At 45.0% G+C, this 20,451-nt stretch overlaps 1 protein-coding gene across 1 annotated transcript in view; it reads right to left on the minus strand.

The window, feature by feature from the left end:
* LOC124805437 (protein phosphatase 1 regulatory subunit 21) overlaps positions 1-20,451 on the minus strand; it is a 218,962-nt gene that overhangs the window by 94,581 nt on the left and 103,930 nt on the right. Inside the window, exons 6-7 of the mRNA XM_047266002.1 lie at positions 13,712-13,899; positions 6,765-6,955 (exon numbers count right to left, since the gene is read on the minus strand). Coding sequence (XP_047121958.1) covers positions 6,765-6,955; positions 13,712-13,899 — 379 coding nt within the window. The remainder of the gene's footprint in view (positions 1-6,764; positions 6,956-13,711; positions 13,900-20,451) is intronic.

Below are 20,451 nucleotides of genomic sequence, written 5' to 3' on the forward strand. Positions count from 1 at the left end.
ACAGGTGATGTGGCAGTTGATAACCTCACGAATTTTTAGTATACAACTTCTGAGGACAATACTGATGTATCACCAGGCTTATATGAGCCTTTCCTTATTTTAGGATGATAATCATAATTTCTTCCCTCCACGAAATCATAAAGAGACCTTCTGTCATAACTGGAGGAGAGATGGGAGAAAGTGCTAAACCTCAATTTAGTAAAGATTAGTCTGGTCACTTTACATGTTTTATGTTCAAATGCACAACATGCTGCTAACACAGTACTCCACTTGTACCACTTTAAGACACTGTCTACCACATAAACTGACATTGTTACTGTTTTTATGTTCTTATCTTTAAATTTAATCAAACTTTAACATGCAGTATCATCAAATATGCTCCGGTGGTCAGGCAATTTCTTCCACCAACCCTTTCAGTATTATTAAAAGTTCCAAGGATGACTTTTCTTGCATAAGGATATAGCTGCTGCAGCACGCTGCAGTAGATATTCTCAGTTTTTTTTTCTGTGTTCTGGACTGCTACTAAGTTAATCTGATCACTCACATTGAGCACAAGTAGTGTGCTCTTTACTATTGTTGAAACTGAGTCCAACCTACCCCTCTCTCTGTCACAGTTTGACAGTGTTGATATGTATTAAAGTCTTATGTTGTTGGGTGGTGCACACAGAAAACAAGAAGGTGCCAAAGTAGCACACAACAATAGAAGTTTATTTTTACAAGAAAACAAACAAGAAGTCACGAAGAACAGAAAACAGATTAACCATGATTGGGATGTAAGAAACTGCCCTGATCTATGAGAGGAATTGTCACTATCAATATAGTCCCACAAAGGTTAGAGAGACAGCACACAGTCTGTCACCATAGATCACACTGCCTTAGCGAGGTTGGAATCGGTTGACATCACAATCGGTGATTGCACTGGCATAGTCCTTGGCCTGGTGCGTAGTATTGGAGGCTTGTCACACCATGTCACTCGGATTCATTGTCTACTTCAGAGTCTGCTTCATACTGTCAGACACCTGCAGGTGGTGATCCTATCATGACCACTCGGCATATGGATACCAGGAAATGGTCAGCATCACATGCCATAAAGATCAAAGACAGTGCTGGCTATGTCTGGTGAACATAGCACCCTCGTTACTACAGCAGATATCTCAGTGCAGAGCAGCAACTCAGAGGGCAATAAACTCAGAGGGCAATAGCGTGTGGCATATAAACTAACTCATCAGGCACCTGCAATGTACTGTACTCCTCTTCCCTTTGGAAGAAGATAGCAAAGACAATTCAATACATAAACAGTGGTTGTAGCTGAGGTGACAGTTAAGGACATGGCAAGTATTATCAATGTTAGCTTAATATTTGAATATAATAGAAAGAAACATTAAATATGGGAAAATATATTAAAAAAGATGCTGTGACTTTCCAAACGCGAAAGCGCTGGTAGATAGACACAATAAAAAACACACACACAAATATCAAGCTTTCGCAACCCACAGATGCTTCTTCAGGAAAGAGGGAAAGACGAAAGAATGCGAGTTCTAAGGGAGAGGGTAAGGAGTCATTCCAATCCCGGGAGCGGAAAGACTTACCTTAGGGGGAAAAAGGGACAGGTATACACTCGCACACACACATACATATATCCATCCGCACATATACAGACACAAGCAGACATATGTAAAGGCAAAGAGTTTGGGCAGAGATGTCAGTCGAGGCGGAAGTACAGAGGCAAAGATGTTGTTGAGTGAGGCAAAGATGTTGTTGAGTGACAAGTGATGTACGAGGGGCGGCAACTTGAAATTAGCGGAGCTTGAGGCCAGGTGGGTAACGGGAAGAGAGGATATATTGAAGGGCAAGTTCCCATCTCTGGAGTTCTGATAGCTTGGTGTCAGTGGGAAGTATCCAGGTAACCCGGACGGTTTAACACTGTGCCAAGATGTGCTGGCCGTGCACCAAGGCATGTTTAGCCACAGGGTGATCCTCATTACTAACAAACACTGTCTGCCTGTGTCCATTCATGTGAATGGACAGTTTGTTGCTGGTCATTCCCATATAGAAGGTTTCACAGTGTAGGCAGGTCAGTTGGTAAATCACGTGGGTGCTTTCACACGTGGCTCTGCCTTTGATCGTGTACACCTTCTGGGTTACAGGACTGGAGTAGATGGTGGTGGGAGGGTGTATGGGACAGGTTTTACACTGGGAGGGAGGGGGGGGGGGGCGGTTACAAGGGTAGGAGCCAGAGGGTAGGGAAGGTGGTTTGGGGACTTCATAGGGATGAACCAAGAGGTTACAAAGGTTAGGTGGACAGCGGAAAGACATTCTTGGTGGAGTGGGGAGGATTTCATGAAGGATGGATCTCATTTCAGGGCAGGATTTGAGGAAGTCGTATCCCTGCTGGAGAGCCACATTCAGAGTCTGATCCAGTCCCGGAAAGTATCCTGTCACAAGTGGGGCACTTTTGGGGTTCTTCTGTGGGATGTTCTGGGTTTGAGGGGATGAGGAAGTGGCTCTGGTTATTTGCTTCTGTACCAGGTCGGGAGGGTAGTTGCGGGATGTGAAAGCTGTTTTCAGGTTGTTGGTGTAATGGTTCAGGGATTCGGGATTGGAGCAGATTCGTTTGCCACGAAGATCCAAGCTGTAGGGATGGGACCATTTAATATGGAATGGGTGGCAGCTGTCATAATGGAGGTACTGTTGCTTGTTGGTGGGTTTGATGTGGGCGGATGTGTGAAGCTGGCCATTGGACAAATGGAGGTCAATGTCGAGGAAAGTGGCATGGGATTTGGAGTAGGACCAGGTGAATCTGATGGAATCAAAGGTGTTGAGGTTGGAGAGGAAATTATGGAGTTCTTCTTCACTGTGAGTCCAGATCATGAAGATGTCGTCAATAAATCTGTACCAAACTTTGGGTTGGCAGGCCTGGGTAACCAACAACGCTTCCTCTAAGCGACCCATAAATAGGTTGGCATACAAGGGGGCCATCCTGGTACCCATGGCTGTTCCCTTTAATTGATGGTATGTCTGACCTTCAAAAGTGAAGAAGTTGTGAGTTAGGATGAAGCTGGCTAAGGTAATGAGGAAAGAGGTTTTAGGTAGGGTGGCAGGTGATCGGCGTGAAAGGAAGTGCTCCATCGCAGTGAGGCCCTGGACGTGCGGGATATTTGTGTATAGGGAAGTGGCACCAATGGTTACAAGGATGGTTTCTGGGGGTAACAGATTGGGTAAGGATTCCAGGCATTCGAGAAAGTGGTTGGTGTCTTTGATGAAGGATGGGAGACTGCATGTACTGAGCTGAAGGTGTTGATCTACATAGGCAGAGATACGTTCTGTGGGGGCTTGGTAACCAGCTGCAATGGGGCAGCCAGGATGTTTGGGTTTGTGAATTTTAGGAAGTAGGTAGAAGGTAGGGGTGCGGGGTGTCGGTGGAGTCAGGAGGTCGATGGAGTCAGGTGAAAGGTTTTGTAGGGGGCCTAAGGTTCTGAGGATTCCTTGAAGCTCTGCCTGGACATCAGGAATGGGATTACCTTGGCAAACTTTGTATGTAGTGTTGCCTGAAAGCTGACACAGTCCCTCAGACACATACTCCTGACGATCAAGTACCACGGTCGTGGAATCCTTGTCAACCGGAAGAATAACGATGGATCGGTCAGCTTTCAGATCACGGATAGCCTGGGCTTCAGCTATGGTGATGTTGGGAGTAGGATTAAGGTTTTTCAAGAAAGATTGAGAGGCAGGGCTGGAAGTGAGAAATTCCTGGAAGGTTTGGAGAGGGTGATTTTGTGGAAGAGGAGGTTGGTCCCACTGTGACGGAGGACGGAACTGTTCCAGGCAGGGTTCAATTCGGATAGTGTCTTGGGGAGTTGGAGCATTGGGAGTAGGATTAGGATTATTTTTCTTCATGGCAAAATGATATTTCCAGCAGAGACTACGAGTGTAGGACAGTAAATCTTTGACGAGGGCTGTTTGGTTGAATCTGGGAGTGGGGCTGAAGGTGAGGCCTTTGGATAGGACAGAGGTTTGGGATTGGGAGAGAGGTTTGGAGGAAAGGTTAACTACTGAATTGGGGTGTTGTTGATCCAGATTGTGTTGACTAGAATTTAGAGGTTTTGGGGGCAGTGGAGCTGGAAGTGGGAGATTGAGTAGATGGGAGAGACTGGGTCTGTGTGCAACAAGAGGAGGTTGAGGTTTGTTGGAAAGGTTGTGGAGGGTGAGCGAGTTGCCTTTCCGGAGGTGGGAAACCAGGAGACTGGATAGTTTTTTGAGGTGGAGAGTGGCAGGCTGCTCTAATTTGTGGTTGGCCTGTAGGAGGACGCTCCTCTGAACAGCCAGTGTGGATGTGGGAGAGGAAAGATTGAGGACTTTGATTAGGGATAGGAGTTGACGGGTGTGTTCATTGGCTGAGTTGATGTGTAGGTGAAGGATTAGGCGGGTGAGAGCTATGAATTGTTCAGTTTGGAACTGGTATAGGGACTGAGGGAAAGAAGGGTTACAGCCAGAGATGGGAACTTTAAGTGTGAGGCCTTTGGGGGTAATGCCAAATGTCAAGACAAGCCTGAGTGAATAAAATATGGGAGCGTAATCTGGCTAGGGCGAAGGCATGTTTGAAGAGGGAATGAAAATAAAACTTAATTGGGTCATTGTGGGGATGTTGTGAGGGTGACATGGTATTAGAAGGTGGAAAGTGTAACATGAGGCTAAAGTGAAAATAAAAATATATGGGGAGAGATAAAGGTGAAATAGAAAGCAACTGGAGTTGTGGTGTGAAATAAGTCGAAAAAGTGTTGGTTTAAGCTGAGCTATGTTGATCCTGTGGTGAACTTAGGTTGGTAAACAACAATGTGTACAAAGGTTAGGTAGTTGTGTTGCCTCCAAAACACTTTAAAGGGTGGAGAAACACGGGAAAATTTTGACAAAACTGCATGTAATTGTATTAAAAGGACTTGTTATGTGATGGCAGATTATGAAAATGAGGCTAACAATTGTCTGAAGAAGAAATAAGATATATATGAAAAAAGTCTTAAAATTTGTGAATACTTTTCTCAAAAAAGAAATATAATTCTATATGTATAGATAGTAAAGAACAATTTTCCTGTTATTTAACAAAAAGAAGAAAAAAAAAACACTGAAGATGCTCTAACTCCAGCAATACATGGCTCTGCAAAAAATAAATAAATACAAAAGTGATTTGTAAGCAAACATGAGTGAACTCCAACCTCAAGACAAATATTTATGTTTAAGGCATGACAGAAGATTAAAATTTAATGTCCTGTCAATAGTGTGGTCATTACAGATTGAGCCGAAGTTTGGATTACGAAAGGAGCCATTCCAGCATTCAAAAAGAGCTATTTTGGGAAATGGTGGAAAACCTAAATCTGGATAGCCAGATGGGGATTTGAACCATCATCTCCCTGAATACAAGTTGAATGTGCTATCTACTGCACCACCTCATTCAGTAATATTTAGTTTTAGTTTGGCCCATTATAAATAGTCATTTGGAGTTTTGAATCTTCAGTGTTGATCCATTGTTGCTGGCAACACTAAGTTACCTTTCCAGTCTTGTGTCCCACATTCATCCTGCAGGAAAATTTTTTACAAAAATCCCAGCTCCAGAGTTTGACACCATTTTTTCTTAAAAATTAATGCATGTTAACCCTGCTACAGCTGCATATGGTATGGTGCAGCAGTTACTATGTAAGCACTCCTCTTCTGAAGCAAACTATACATTAAAAGTAAAGTAAAGTAGAAACAAGGCCGTGATGACAGGTTGTGAGACATCCCTGTGCAGTTTGGCTGGTGTGAAAGTTTCCCATGCATGAAAGGTTCCAACTTCAAGCACACATATATCACACACTTTTAACCTGCTGGAAAGTTACAAATTCTATGTTAATATATATACAAAACTACAACCCTAAACTAATCCTGTCATCCCAATTATTGCTGGTAGTGCTCTGATGACTAACTGCAGTGCCAATGTGAGTGTGTGATTGTCTTCAACATAGGACAGCAAAACATGTCTTGTCTAATTCCTTGTTACTATGTCATACCACAAGCTCTTACCCAATCAAGACAGATGAAAATCCACTAAAATGAATTGAAATTACTTTGTGCTCTGAGAGGAAGAGACTATGTGCTGGTACCAGGTTTCACCCTCTCCTTTCTCTCAACATCTCATCATCACAAATGCTACACGACACGACACTACACTACACTACGGTACACACATGTACTCGCACATGCACGCATGCAGTTTTCATACTTCGCGAAAGAATGATGCTGCAGGTGTGAAGGCTATTGCTCGACTGTGTGTAAGTCATACGAAACAGAACTACAAATTAGTGTATCATGAATGATCACAATATTGTTTGACCCTTCGGGGGAGTGTCATGAAGATGGTGAAGAAACTGAACTGCCAGAGTCTTAAAGGTAGACACAAACTATCCCGAGAAAACCTACTTAGATAGTTTCGAGAACTATCTTTAAATGTTGACTCTACGAGTTACTACAACCTGCTAAGTATAATTCCCTCAGGGATTTGTGAGGGTGAGATTAGATTAATTACAGTGCACTCACAGGAATTTAAATGTTATTCTTCATGTGCTACACATAGAAACTGAACAGGAAGCAGCTCTAATACCTGGTACAATGGGAGATACCCTCTGCTGTGCACTTGACATTAGTTTGCAAAATGTGGATGTAAATGTAGAGCATGCCTGAATCATTCTACATTTTTTTACATTAACAGACAAACAACAAAATCAAAATCATACCTTAACTTCAAATATGGCTGCAGTTTCTGCAAATAGCTGGTATATGCTGACAAATGGGTGCTTAGCTTTCCTAGACACGGTAGTGTTTCAAGTGAGACTAGTGGTTCCATTTCCAAACTAGCTTGAAATTCTCTATAACCTTGTTCAATAGCACGCAAGTAGTGTGCATTGTTTCGCAAATGGGAAGACAACTGCAAAAGTAAAAATAATTGAAATGTTTCAGACACAATATTTCATTAAATGCAAATTAATATTGCTAAAAATACATATACCAAGAGTATTCAAACATTAGAAACATAATCTTAACCTTAATATGTCTGGCATAATTAATTTCAGTGTCAGACATGATCTTTTCAAATGCCATAAAAATGTGAGCAGAAAGAACTGTTAAGAGTTTAACATCCTTTCAACAAAGTCAGTAGATATAGGGAAAATTCATAATGGGAAGGACAGGAAAGGATACTGGCTGCTGTGTTTAGGAAACATCCTGTCACTCATGACAAATGATTATGGTATCCCTGAGAAACCTAAATCAAGGTGACTTGATGAGGATTACAACACAGATTAATTACAAGTTGGACAAACCAACGTTCAGAGGCATATACCTATGAGCTGTAGTCAAAATTTTGCTTAGAATAGGAGACACAGTGTGCTCTGTGTTCATGTTCTCCACTGTGAATCACTGTGCCATCCTCTGTGGGGACTGCTCCATCTACATTTGCTTTCAAGTTATGGAAGCCATATGGGGCACTATATTTTACAACCACAGTCTAACGACTAAAGATATGACTGATCAAGCTAGCAAATAATTTAATAACTACAGTAATTTGGAAAGTTATGCTGGAAACTTAACTGTCCAGGTAAAGAGGACAGCAGGTTAGATGTTCAACATATCACTTGCCATGCTGCAATCATTAGTGACAGAGCTCTGGCTCATTTAGGAAAGGATGGGGCAAGAAACTTTCTGTGGCCTTGTAATTTCCTCAACCATGAATATCTTTAACACAGGGGGTTATAAGAGGATTTGACACACACTCCTCCTCCCCCCCCCCCCCCCCAAAAAAAAATCACTTTCCTTGGTAACTACACCATGTGAATAATCATTTGAGATACCCACATCACACTGAAATAGGACTTAAGTTTCTGCTAATCAAGCAAAAACTACATTGGTAAGTTTAATCATCAGAAACATTTCAAATTAAGAAGCAACTTGGAAATACTACTTCAGAACACTAAAAGTAAACTACCAGCAAGATGGAGCACCATATCAATGAATAAAGAGAATATTGTTTGAAGGGCAGGGAGAAGTATTAATCCCACCTTTAAAACAGTTGAAGAAAATAATTCACTAGAAATAAAGACATAGTGGGAAAGGCATTTAGACTATCAAAGAGAATGTTGTGTATTAACCAGCTAGCACACTTAATCAACAACTTTACAATTATAATCTTAAGATTGCCTCCTACCTTCAAAAACATGCCGCATAAGTCTCAAGCACTGAATATATTTTTAAAATTTAATATTAGATGAGCTACATAAAAATGCCTAAATGTTGCTTGCTGCTTATTAACTGCGAATGTAGATAAGTCTATACGGAGCATAAGTGCCATAACCAGAATATTTGTGTGCTTAGATAAGGTTGTGTTAGAGCTGCCGAAGTTTGTCTACTTTGTATTGTCAGATTTTAAAGTATTCATTCTAGTATTTTAAAAGCAAGTGTGTGAACTGAAGTTTGATTGATTGAATAGTTCTAGCAAGCCATCCTCAAACAGGACACGTTACCTAATGTCAACGTGGAGTTATACAAGGTTTGTGACATCACTTCCTGTAATTTCACATCACAGACCAATTGCCTTGCTTGAAACACGAAATAAGTTCTGCAATATTTTGGGACTGTGCTACAAAAAGTTGAAGCAACAAGTGGCAAAGGTACACACTATGTCACAAGCAGAGCTTGTGAGTCACTATATTGTTTTTTTGTGTTCAGTTAAAGCTCATATTTGGTAGATTTCGTATTATAATTTAAATTCTACGAATATATGTTGTTTCTAAGTACCAACACATTGATGCTCTACTGAAAATGCATTACTGGTAGGATTTGTTACAGTCTGTTTCTGTCTCTATTTACACCTTTACATTTTCTAAAAGGCTGTGGGACTTTCTTATTAAAATAGAAGAAATATTTTATGTTAATATTATATTTATGTAAATACACATAATGTAAATATAAATGCGCTCTTCCGGAGTGAGTTCATCCAATTTTGTGACGTTTTATCAGCTGGTTTCTTTAATCACTAGACAAGAAACTTCCCTTTTTGTCTTTAACATGTTCGTGGATACTGGAGTTTTTATTTATTTATTTTACAGACAGAACATCACACGTAGCATACAGCCAAGGGAGGAGTCTTGCATTTTATTAGAGCTACAGTAGGCATTTTATGCACATCCATTCTCTTAGATAAACTGTATAGTATGCAAGCCAGATACAACTATTAGGTCTACAACTTTGCTTCCGCGTTATGCAATAGACGGCAGTAGCGGCAAATGGAGTTCAGGTGGTTGGTCATAGGTATAATACAGTAGGCTTAGGCATCTGTAAACATAATGCCATACAAATATTAGTCGATTTGTGATTGCATCATAAAGTTATTCTCCATTAAGTACATCAACTTACGTGCCCATTTATCGCCATTTGCAGGAAGTTTTAATTTTCTGCTTTAACATGGAGAAATCTGTGGCTGTGGCTCTTAAAATGCTGGGTAAGACCAATGGTGAGGGAACTATTAGTGCAAGAACGTGCAGAGAATGTTTAAAACGTCTTAAGAATGGTGATTTTGATGTCTAAGACCGGCATGGCAGTGGAAGATAGAATGTTTCTGTAGCTACTGAAACAGACGATGACAGTCACAGGACATCATTACCGAAAGCAATTGATGCATTCGAGCCCAGCACTGAAACACAAACAGCCACAATACAGCGATAGACACGTAAAGGTAATTTTGCAGGAGGCCAGTGCTCGACCCCATGTCGCAAAACCCATCAAAATATACACGGAAACGTTGAAATGAGAAGTCCTACCCCGCCCGAAGAATTCTCCATACATTGCTCTCTCTAACTACCACCTTTTTCGGTCAGTGGTATACAGTCTGGCTGGCCAGCACTTCTGATCATATGAACAAGTAAAAATTGAACTGATTCATGGATCTCCACGAAAGACGCCCAGTTCTTTCCCCCACGGGATTTGTATGCTATCCGCCAGATGGGAGAATGTAGTGGCCAGCGATGGGCAATACTATGAATCATAATTTTTTTGTACGTTTTTTCACAATAAAGTCCCAAACTTCGAAAAAAAAAACGGCAGAAGCAAAGTTTTAGATGTAGTAACAGCTGCCACTGGAGAGTGCCACTGCCACGTATTGTGTTAACTAGCACATTGCATGTGCTGTGGATGCTGGTCTCTTGCAAGGTTAGATTTCCTGTCCAAGTCACATTAGCTGCCTCGTCCCCTGTGCGGAAAGCAAAAAAAAAAAGGCCTATACCATTGTCAAAATTCAGAATCCTATTAGTTCATGACCAATAATACTTTCCTTTTCACTAGAATCAGATGATGTGTCACTCTAATATCTGTGACAAGTTCATGTAAAATGCTGTCCCTCTCCTCTGTTGTTGGATTTGAGAGTCTGGACCCTTCATCAAAACTCACCGTGATGTCTGCAGCCCTTCTAGCTGGATTGGAATTGCAGAAAGACATTTACAGCTGTGTCAAAATCTATCCTGAATGCCTTTTGTAGAGCCTAAGACCTTCTGATAATCTTGACTGTTGGATTTCCCATTCATAATATATATGTCACATAGAAGATCCATTATTTTGTTGTTTTAGTCTTCTACAAAAGCAGAATTTAACATTTCAGATCAGTATAGCCAATATGAAAGTGTAACAAAGGCGTTGGGCTATCTTAAATGGGAACCTTTGGAAGAAAAGGGCAATGCTGTTGAGACTTGGGTAGATAATTTTGGAGACTGGTATGCAACAAGACTGTGCAATAGCTTTTATCATCCCTATTGTATGACTTACATACTGACAAGAGATGCAACATAAGTCCTGAAGCATGAAATGCAACATACACTCCTGGAAATTGAAGTAAGAACACCGTGAATTCATTGTCCCAGGAAGGGGAAACTTTATTGACACATTCCTGGGGTCAGATACATCACATGATCACACTGACAGAACCACAGGCACATAGACACAGGCAACAGAGCATGCACAATGCCGGCACTAGTACAGTGTATATCCACCTTTCGCAGCAATGCAGGCTGCTATTCTCCCATGGAGACGATCGTAGAGATGCTGGATGTAGTCCTGTCGAACGGCTTGCCATGCCATTTCCACCTGGCGCCTCAGTTGGACCAGCGTTCGTGCTGGACGTGCAGACCGCGTGAGATGACGCTTCATCCAGTCCCAAACATGCTCAATGGGGGACAGATCCGGAGATCTTGCTGGCCAGGGTAGTTGACTTACACCTTCTAGAGCACGTTGGGTGGCACGGGATACATGCGGACATGCATTGTCCTGTTGGAACAGCAAGTTCCCTTGCCGGTCTAGGAATGGTAGAACGATGGGTTCGATGACGGTTTGGATGTACCGTGCACTATTCGGTGTCCCCTCGACGATCACCAGTGGTGTACGGCCAGTGTAGGAGATCGCTCCCCACACCATGATGCCGGGTGTTGGCCCTGTGTGCCTCGGTCGTATGCAGTCCTGATTGTGGCGCTCACCTGCACGGCGCCAAACACGCATACGACCATCATTGGCACCAAGGCAGAAGCGACTCTCATCGCTGAAGACGACACGTCTCCATTCGTCCCTCCATTCACGCCTGTCGCGACACCACTGGAGGCGGGCTGCACGATGTTGGGGCGTGAGCGGAAGACGGCCTAACGGTGTGCGGGACCGTAGCCCAGCTTCATGGAGACGGTTGCGAATGGTCCTCGCCGATACCCCAGGAGCAACAGTGTCCCTAATTTGCTGGGAAGTGGCGGAGCGGTCCCCTACGGCACTGCGTAGGATCCTACGGTCTTGGCATGCATCCGTGCGTCGCTGCGGTCCGGTCCCAGGTCGACGGGCACGTGCACCTTCCGCCGACCACTGGCGACAACATCGATGTACTGTGGAGACCTCACGCCCCACGTGTTGAGCAATTCGGCGGTACGTCCACCCGCCCTCCCGCATGCCCACTATACGCCCTCGCTCAAAGTCCGTCAACTGCACATACGGTTCACGTCCACGCTGTCGCGGCATGCTGCCAGTGTTAAAGACTGCGATGGAGCTCCGTATGCCACGGCAAACTGGCTGACACTGACGGCGGCGGTGCACAAATGCTGCGCAGCTAGCGCCATTCGACGGCCAACACCGCGGTTCCTGGTGTGTCCGCTGTGCCGTGGGTGTGATCATTGCTTGTACAGCCCTCTCGCAGTGTCTGGAGCAAGTATGGTGGGTCTGACACACCGGTGTCAATGTGTTCTTTTTTCCATTTCCAGGAGTGTATATACCTTTATGCTAAACTGAACAAACAAAAGGAATGACAGATTGCCAGAAATGGCTGCACATGTTCTATACACAAACATTATGTAATTACTAAAATAGTATCTTAGAAAATCATCCACGAGCAATGGAATTAGTGAAGGTTGTCTAGTAGTATACAGACACCAAATTAGTAGCCACCTTAATCGGTAACAACTCATCCACCAACCATAACTCACCAAGTACAGTCCGGTGCAATCTCAAGGCATGCACGTCTTGCTCAACGACATCCAAGGTGTACTCAATAGGACTGACTTTGGGTGACTGGCTGCCCAATGGTAGTTACTTTCCCACACTGAATTGGTAAGCAATTTGCTTCACTGTGACCCTTTTACCCACAGCTGCTTTTCGTAATAGCCAACACTGACTGCTGTCATCATCAGAATGTTATCACCCCCTGGTAAATGACTGGTGGCAACAGTTCTATGCAGATCAAGGTATTGTGCAACCACCTTCACATGGGGCACATGAGAAACACAGTGACTACTCAGTCCTGGAGACAGTGTCCTATGTTTCAAGCACATTCAGTCTGGCTACAATCAGATATCCTGATATCTTATTTTTAGCCCACTGTGTGTTCAATTGCCACAGTGACAGACAGTACAATGTTTGACAGTATGCCAGTCATGTGACACACTGAAATATCCATTCACCAAGGCACATCTGTCTCTTTACATCACAGCGTCTCTCTCTATAAGGGACCTCTCACATGCTCAGTATTTACTGTGCAGTAATACTGTGTCAATATAGTGCAGACAAGGGCAAAACGAAGAATGGCACAATATTACTGCTCAATATTTGTTCCTGGGGTGTGTCAGAACTCTACCTTCATAGCATACATGTCAGTGTTCAACAATGTGGAGCTCTTATTTATTGTGACCAAGTAGTTTCCCCACAAAACACAAGCAAAAATTATGCAGAATGAACAAAATGTGTATGAAAAGGTTCCAGTAAAAATTCAATGGGCCAGCAGCTCATCCATGTCAACATAGATTTGCAAACAACAACAACAATTACAAATTAAACAAATGAACTATGTAACTTACTGTTTACATGCACAGTTTAATATGTATTTCTCAACTGTAATAACTGCTGCAAATGAAGTACAACAATTATACAATGATTATTGATTGAATGCTTAAATGATCTTATGAATATGGAGTGACAACTGTTAAGACACACAAAAGAAATAAGTTCGTAACTGGTTTCAAAGGACAAAGGATGGTGCAATAGATTCTTAGTTCACATTAGATTTACCACTTTCTAAAATAACTTTATTATATACGAAATTACATGACTATAATAAGTATATGCGAACGAACATGGAATACAAAGAAAGTAATTCCAATTTTTTAAAGCAAACCTTTGAATTAACTGGACTTAATTTCTCATGTGATGCTTGAAGCCGCTGCTCGGTGTATGTGTGAAAGTCTGACAGTGCTGAACACAATTCACGAACATGAAGCCCAGCTTGTGATATCACATGCTGAATGTAGATATGCCGCTTACGGTCATGGGTTGGCACATTTAGCTCATTCAATTCACTATTGGCTGGAACATTAAAACATGTGATGGTCCTAAAAAACAGAAGTATACTCACTTAGCAGTAACAGTCTAAGATAATTATTAATATTTAAAGTTTAAAAGCAAACACACTGCATTATTTTCGCTCATATTATACTGTCGCAGAAGAAGCTGAGTAACACTGTGGTGTAGTGGTTATGATACTAAACTGTTGCATGGAGGGTCGTTAGTTCAAACCTCACCTGGACTGTACAATTTTAATTTCTATATTCAGTTCGAGTACATTATAGAAGTATCCACAACTGTCAAGAATCATTGTACTGGAATGTTCTGTAGCTGTATATATACGGTACGTGTTCTGGCCAGAGGCAGTTGGCTCCATGCTCTTGTATGTGCAAGTGCTGAATAAACCTTCGTAAAGTGAAGTTAGTGTTAATCATTCATCTAATTACATCTTATTCTATGTGACAATGTTCTGCCAAGGACAGAATAATCCATTAACATAACTGGCATGATTGGAAAGTGTTGCTGCATGAATACCTTGGCTGAACACTGCCAAACATACTAAAAACCTGTGAAATATGTTTACTAAAATTTCACCCATAAGCGAGCTGATTTTCAGTACAGAGGAAAGAATGGTGTCAGCACAAAATGGCTATTGGTAGTGTGTAATTTAATAAAACTTTTCAGATAGAGAATGCAATACAGCATGATCAGGGACATGTACAGACAGCTTACAACCATCTTTCAGACGAACAAGGTTGAATGATTCACACGAAGGGCACAGGAGAACTATACCAGTAGAAGACACAGACAGTTGGCTTTAGAGCAACAGGTGGGAAAATCACTAACTTGGCAGTACTGGCACAGTGACAACACACAAATGCAAGTCCAAACAGAGCACAAAACTGAGCAATATGAGTATATATTCCACAAAATGTGCAGGAAAGAGGAAAAAGTACAATCCATAACATTTTGCACATGACTTCCTGATTTCCATAACTCCGAGTAGTAAATTGCTCAAAAGACTAATAAGCAAAGGACTTTCCACAATTAAACAAAAACCAAAATGATGGGTTTTCAAAACAACTGTCTTACGGGTGACGATATTCAGTAAAAATCGGAAGAAATAATGGACTAATCGGGAAGTGGGAGAAAAAGCTGAAAATCTGGTGTTTCTCGCCTAAATCAGGAGAGTTGGCAGGTATGTACTATCATGGGAAAACAGCAGTTGTCAACAGTGGATGTGTCTGGTTTCAGAACACACGCATGACGAAGGCAGGATCAATGAAATCAGCCCTCTCGTCTAAAGAGGAAGCAAGAAGAGCAGAAACATTGGGACAGCAGGGCTGCCAGGCATACCTTGGCGATCTTCCCTCTTCACTGAGAAACCAGTGGCAAGTTTCCATAATGAGAGCCAAAACTTGACATTAGAAAAGGTTAGCTACATCAAGCTGCACAAGGAATATCGAAAATGCAAAGTCCTGATGGTCACTTTTGAGCAACACTCTGTCGTTAAGGTTTCCAACTCCCCCGTGTTCCTGTTCTCCTTGCTTACGTATTGAAGCATTCTTGGAATACCCATGTGATGGCATGCAACATCACCAGAATTGTAGTGTAAAAAAACAGTCATTGAAAATAAAATCCTGTTAAGGTCAGTGAGATATGCAGCCTTTAAGAGTATGTATCACTTAACAGTCGTAGCAAAAAGACAAATGTCTGCTGTCTTCTTGACCGCTGCGACTGCCTTGGAGAGCTTAGCTCCTTCCACATGGCTGATTACAGCGATCTTCCCCATGTTGCTGAAAGTGAAAGACTTGCTGTATACTGTGCAATACACCTAGAATTCAGATGTCTTGTGGGCCTCGATGCCCTCAAACTTCCAGTCATTCAGCCATTCAGCACTGAATTTCACTTTGCTTGGTTTCACCATGATATACTACAAGAACAATGCATGACTGAGGATGGAAAGTTGTTTGTTGACAACATTACTGCAACAATCAGAAGCTGGTGTGCCTTCAAAGGTGAGATGCCACACAAAAAACAGATTTTCTCAATGAGCCACGGATATTTCCAGAGGATTCTCTGATATCTGCAGCCCCCACCTATTTATTTGTGAAGGCCTGACCTTGAGATTGTACCTGCAGAATGCAAAAATAAAATATTCACAGCATCCCCCATTCCTCAAACGGTCTGAGTTACTGAAATTAGATTTGGCAATGATAGCACGGAAATATCTGAGTATTTTTCTACATGATATGCATGTGGAATTTTTCTTACCTACCGTGTTATATGAGTAACTTAAGACTTATGTAACGAAATTACAATTGTCTTTTTAAGTCTTTGATAGCTGCTGTAATAAGAATTACTGTGGCTTTGCAACATAAGTTAAGAAATTACACATTTGGTTTATACCAAAAATGTGATTTTTCATAAACTTTTGACTTGAAGGACCACATTTCCTCATTTAATAAACCACTGTTTCAGGATTCTGTCACAACTGTAAGTACATTAGGATCTTAGCGAGGTGAAACTGTGGAAATACCGCTTTATTTGGTCAAAGGAAGTAAATTTTAATACAAGAAACAAGCTGTTACTCGAAATTCACCACTTCTGAGTGAATGGTTTTCAAGAGACAAATATAATGAAGGGGCTGGATCAATGACCATATCGAAAAACATACAACTGTGCCATGAAATATTTGTTTGTGAAAACTGACATACGCACACTACACAAACAAGAATGTAAAAAATAGGGACACAAAGATATGGTTGAAAAATTTCTATGCAGTATTCCAACTGTGGACCACTGTGTTGTTATAAAAACTAAGCTACAAAATTTGAAATGAAAGTTTCAGAAAAAAATTCATTTGTATGACCCTATTGTCCGTAGCTGCTTTATAACATCTGAAGTTATTTTAAATAAGTCTTAGCAGCTACGTATGAGAAACAATAGTGCCAAATGAGGTTTCCTGATGTGAGCAAAATCTTAAGCACTAACATCAACGACTTTTGTAACAGTTTTTAGATGGAGAAAGCAAGCCAAATGGTATGTGTGTTTCATTAAGACCACTGACGTTATTTCAATAAAACTAAAACAAATCTGGTGACAAAAGTATGTATCTCCTTGGAGTCTTAAGAGAGATTTAAAATACCTTCAAAATTTCAGTGGTAAACTCAGAAAAAAAGTAGGCCTCTTGAAAGAAGTGTATAAAGTGGAGAAGAGTTGATCCGATGGGCAGGGCCTGTACATTAGTGGGAAACGATGGGCTTCAGATGGCCAAGCCCATTCTGTTACAGATACCTGCAGAAATGGCCTGCAGTTTTGGCCCATTGTGATGTGGCCAGCTATTCATGAGTCACAGAGAGCATGATGATGAAATGAGGCCGCAGTGATCAATCCATGCAACAGATAACTTGGGCAAATACTTTGAGGACTAATAATAATGAGGATAGGCAGCCACTCACCATAAAGATGATGGCTGTGTTTCACACACACACACACACACACACACACACACACACACACACACAGCGTCTAAAGCCTCTGAGAATTAAATCGAAGTTAATCACTACTACTACTCCACCTCCACCTCCTCCTGCCCTGCCTGCCTGCCTGCCTCTCGTCGGCTGCTGCTAAGGGGAGTGATAGGAAGGGGAGAAGCAGTAAGAATGAGGGAGTAGGGAAGCAGTGCGCGTACTCATCTGCACCCAGCCAGCAACAATGTATGACAGCTCCATAAACAAACAATTTCATGTACTGAAACAAAACGAGAGATTTCCACTGTTTTCCTTCAAATTTCGATGATATTTCCCTGACACATTTGATTTTCCCTGATTTGCAGAACAGCAACGCTCAATAAATCTCACTTCTGTTCAGGAGGGTGCCGACGGGTGGGGGGTAGGGGAGTACAGGCCGAAAGGGGGAGAGGGAGAGAAGAGAGGGAGGTTGGGGAGGGGAAGAAAAGGGTAGGAGGTTGGGGAGGGGAAGAAAGGGGCGGGAGATTGGGGGGAGGGGGAGAAGTGCCGGGAGGTTGGGAAGGAGGGGGAGAAGTGCGGGAGGTTGGAAGGAGGGGGAGAAGTGCAGGAGGTTGGGAAGGAGGGGGAGAAGTGCAGGAGGTTGGGAAGGAGGGGAGAAGTGCAGGAGGTTGGGAAGGAGGGGGAGAAGTGCAGGAGGTTGGGAAGGAGGGGGAGAAGGGCGTGAAGTTGGGGGGGAGGTGGAGAATGGCGGGACGTTGGGGGGGGGGGGGAGGTGGAGAGGGAGGGAGGTTGTGGGGAGGGGGAGAATTGTGGGAAGTTGGGGGGGGAGGGGGAAGAAGGGTGGGAGTTAGGGGAGGGGGATAAGGGCGGGAAGTTAGGGGAGGGGGATAAGGGCGGGAAGTTAGGGGAGGGGGATAAGGGCGGGAAGTTAGGGGAGGGGGTGAAGGGCGGGAAGTTAGGGGAGGGGGAGAAGGGCGGGAAGTTAGGGGGAGGGGGGAGAAGGGCGGGAAGTTAGGGGAGGGGGGAGAAGGGCGGGAAGTTAGGGGAGGGGGAGAAGGGGGGGGAAATTTGGGGAGGGGGAGAAGGGCGGGAATTTGGGGGAGAAGGGCGGGAAGTCGGGGCGGGGGGGAGGGAGAAGGGCAGGAAGTCGGGGCGGGGGGGGGAGGGAGAAGGCGGGAAGTCGGGTGGAGGGGAGAAGGGCGGGAAGTCGGGGGGGGGGGGGGGGGGAGAAGGGCGGGAAGTCGGGCCGGGGGAAGAAGGGTGGAGAGTCGGGGAGGGGGGGGTAAGTGCGAGAGATTGAGGGGGGCGCGAGATTGAGGGGGGGCGCGAGATTGAGGGGGCGCGAGATTGAGGGGGGCGCGAGATTGAGGGGGGCGCGAGATTGAGGGGGGGCGCGAGATTGAGGGGGGCGCGAGATTGAGGGGGGCGCGAGATTGAGGGGGGCGCGAGATTGAGGGGGGCGCGAGATTGAGGGGGGGCGCGAGATTGAGGGGGGCGCGAGATTGAGGGGGGCGCGAGATTGAGGGGGGCGCGAGATTGGGGGGGGCGCGAGATTGGGGGGGGCGCGAGATTGGGGGGGGCGTGAGATTGAGGGGGGGGCGCGAAATGGTGGGGGGGGGAGAGAGGGAGATTGGTGGGGGGAGGAGGAGAGTGCGAGATTTGGGGGGGGGAGGAGGAGAGTGCGAGATTTGGGGGGGGGGGGAGGAGGAGAGAGCGCGAGATTGGGGGGGGGAGGAGGAGGAGGAGAGCGCGAGATTTGGGGGGGGGAGGAGGAGGAGGAGAGCGCGAGATTGGGGGGGGAGGAGGAGGAGAGCGCGAGATTTGGGGGGGAGGAGGAGAGCGCGAGATTTGGGGGGAGGAGAAGAGCGCGAGATTTGGGGGGGTGGAGAGAGCGCGAGATTTGGGAGGGGGGGAGAAGAGCGCGAGATTTGGGGGGGAGGAGAAGAGCGCGAGATTTGGGGGGGGAGGAGAAGAGCGCGAGATTTGGGGGGGGGGGAGGAGAAGAGCGCGAGATTTGGGGGGGGGGGAGAGGAGAAGAGCGCGAGATTTGGGGGGGGGAGGAGAAGAGCGCGAGATTGGGGGGGGAGGAGAAGAGCGCGAGATTTGGGGGGGGAGAGGAGAAGAGGCGCGAGATTTGGGGGGGAGGAGAAGAGCGCGAGATTTGGGGGGAGGAGAATGAGCGCGAGATTTGGGGGGGGGAGGAGAAGAGCGCGAGATTTGGGGGGGAGGAGAAGAGCGCGAGATTTGGGGGGGGGAGGAGAAGAGCGCGAGATTTGGGGGGGGGGAGGAGAAGAGCGCGAGATTTGGGGGGGAGGAGAAGAGCGCGAGATTTGGGGGGTAGGAGAAGAGCGCGAGATTTGGGGGGGAGGAGAAGAGCGGGAGATTGGGGGGGGGAGGAGAAGAGCGGGAGATTTGGGAGGGAGGAGAAGACCGGGAGATTTGGGAGGGAGGAGGAGAGGCGGGAGATTTGGGAGGGAGGAGAGCGTGCGATTTGGGAGGGAGGAGAGCGGGAGATTTGGGAGGGAGGAGAGCGGGAGATTTGGGAGGGAGGAGAGTGTGCGATTTGGGAGGGAGGAGAGCGGGAAGATTTGGAGGGAGGAGAGCGGGAGATTTGGGGAGGGAGGAGAGCAGGAAAGTTGGGAGGGAGGAGAGCGGGAGAGTTGGGAGGGAGGAGAGCGGGAGATGGGGGAAGACGAGCGGAGGATTGGGGGATGTACAGGGGGGGAAGGGTGTTAGATTGGGGGGAGAAGGGGGGATAATTGGGGGGGGGGGAAAGGGGGGATAATGGGAGGGTGAAGGGCTGGACATTGGGGGGGGATAAGGGCGAGAGATTGGGGGGGGGACTAAGGGCATATGGGAGTTTGGGGTAGGGGAACTAAGGCGGGCGGGAGATTAAGGTGGGGGGAACTAAGGGCGGGCGGGAGATTAAGGTGGGGGGAACTAAGGGCGGATGGGAGATTGGGGGGGGGGAACTAAGGGCGGATGGGAGATTGGGGGGGGAACAATGGGCGGGGCGGGAGATTGGGGGGGGGGGGGAACAATGGCGGGCGGGAGATTTGGGGGGGGGGGACAATGGCCGGCGGGAGATTGGGGGGGGGAC

The sequence above is a fragment of the Schistocerca piceifrons genome, chromosome 1, assembly GCF_021461385.2.
Source record: "Schistocerca piceifrons isolate TAMUIC-IGC-003096 chromosome 1, iqSchPice1.1, whole genome shotgun sequence".
Classification (NCBI taxonomy): domain Eukaryota; kingdom Metazoa; phylum Arthropoda; class Insecta; order Orthoptera; family Acrididae; genus Schistocerca; species Schistocerca piceifrons.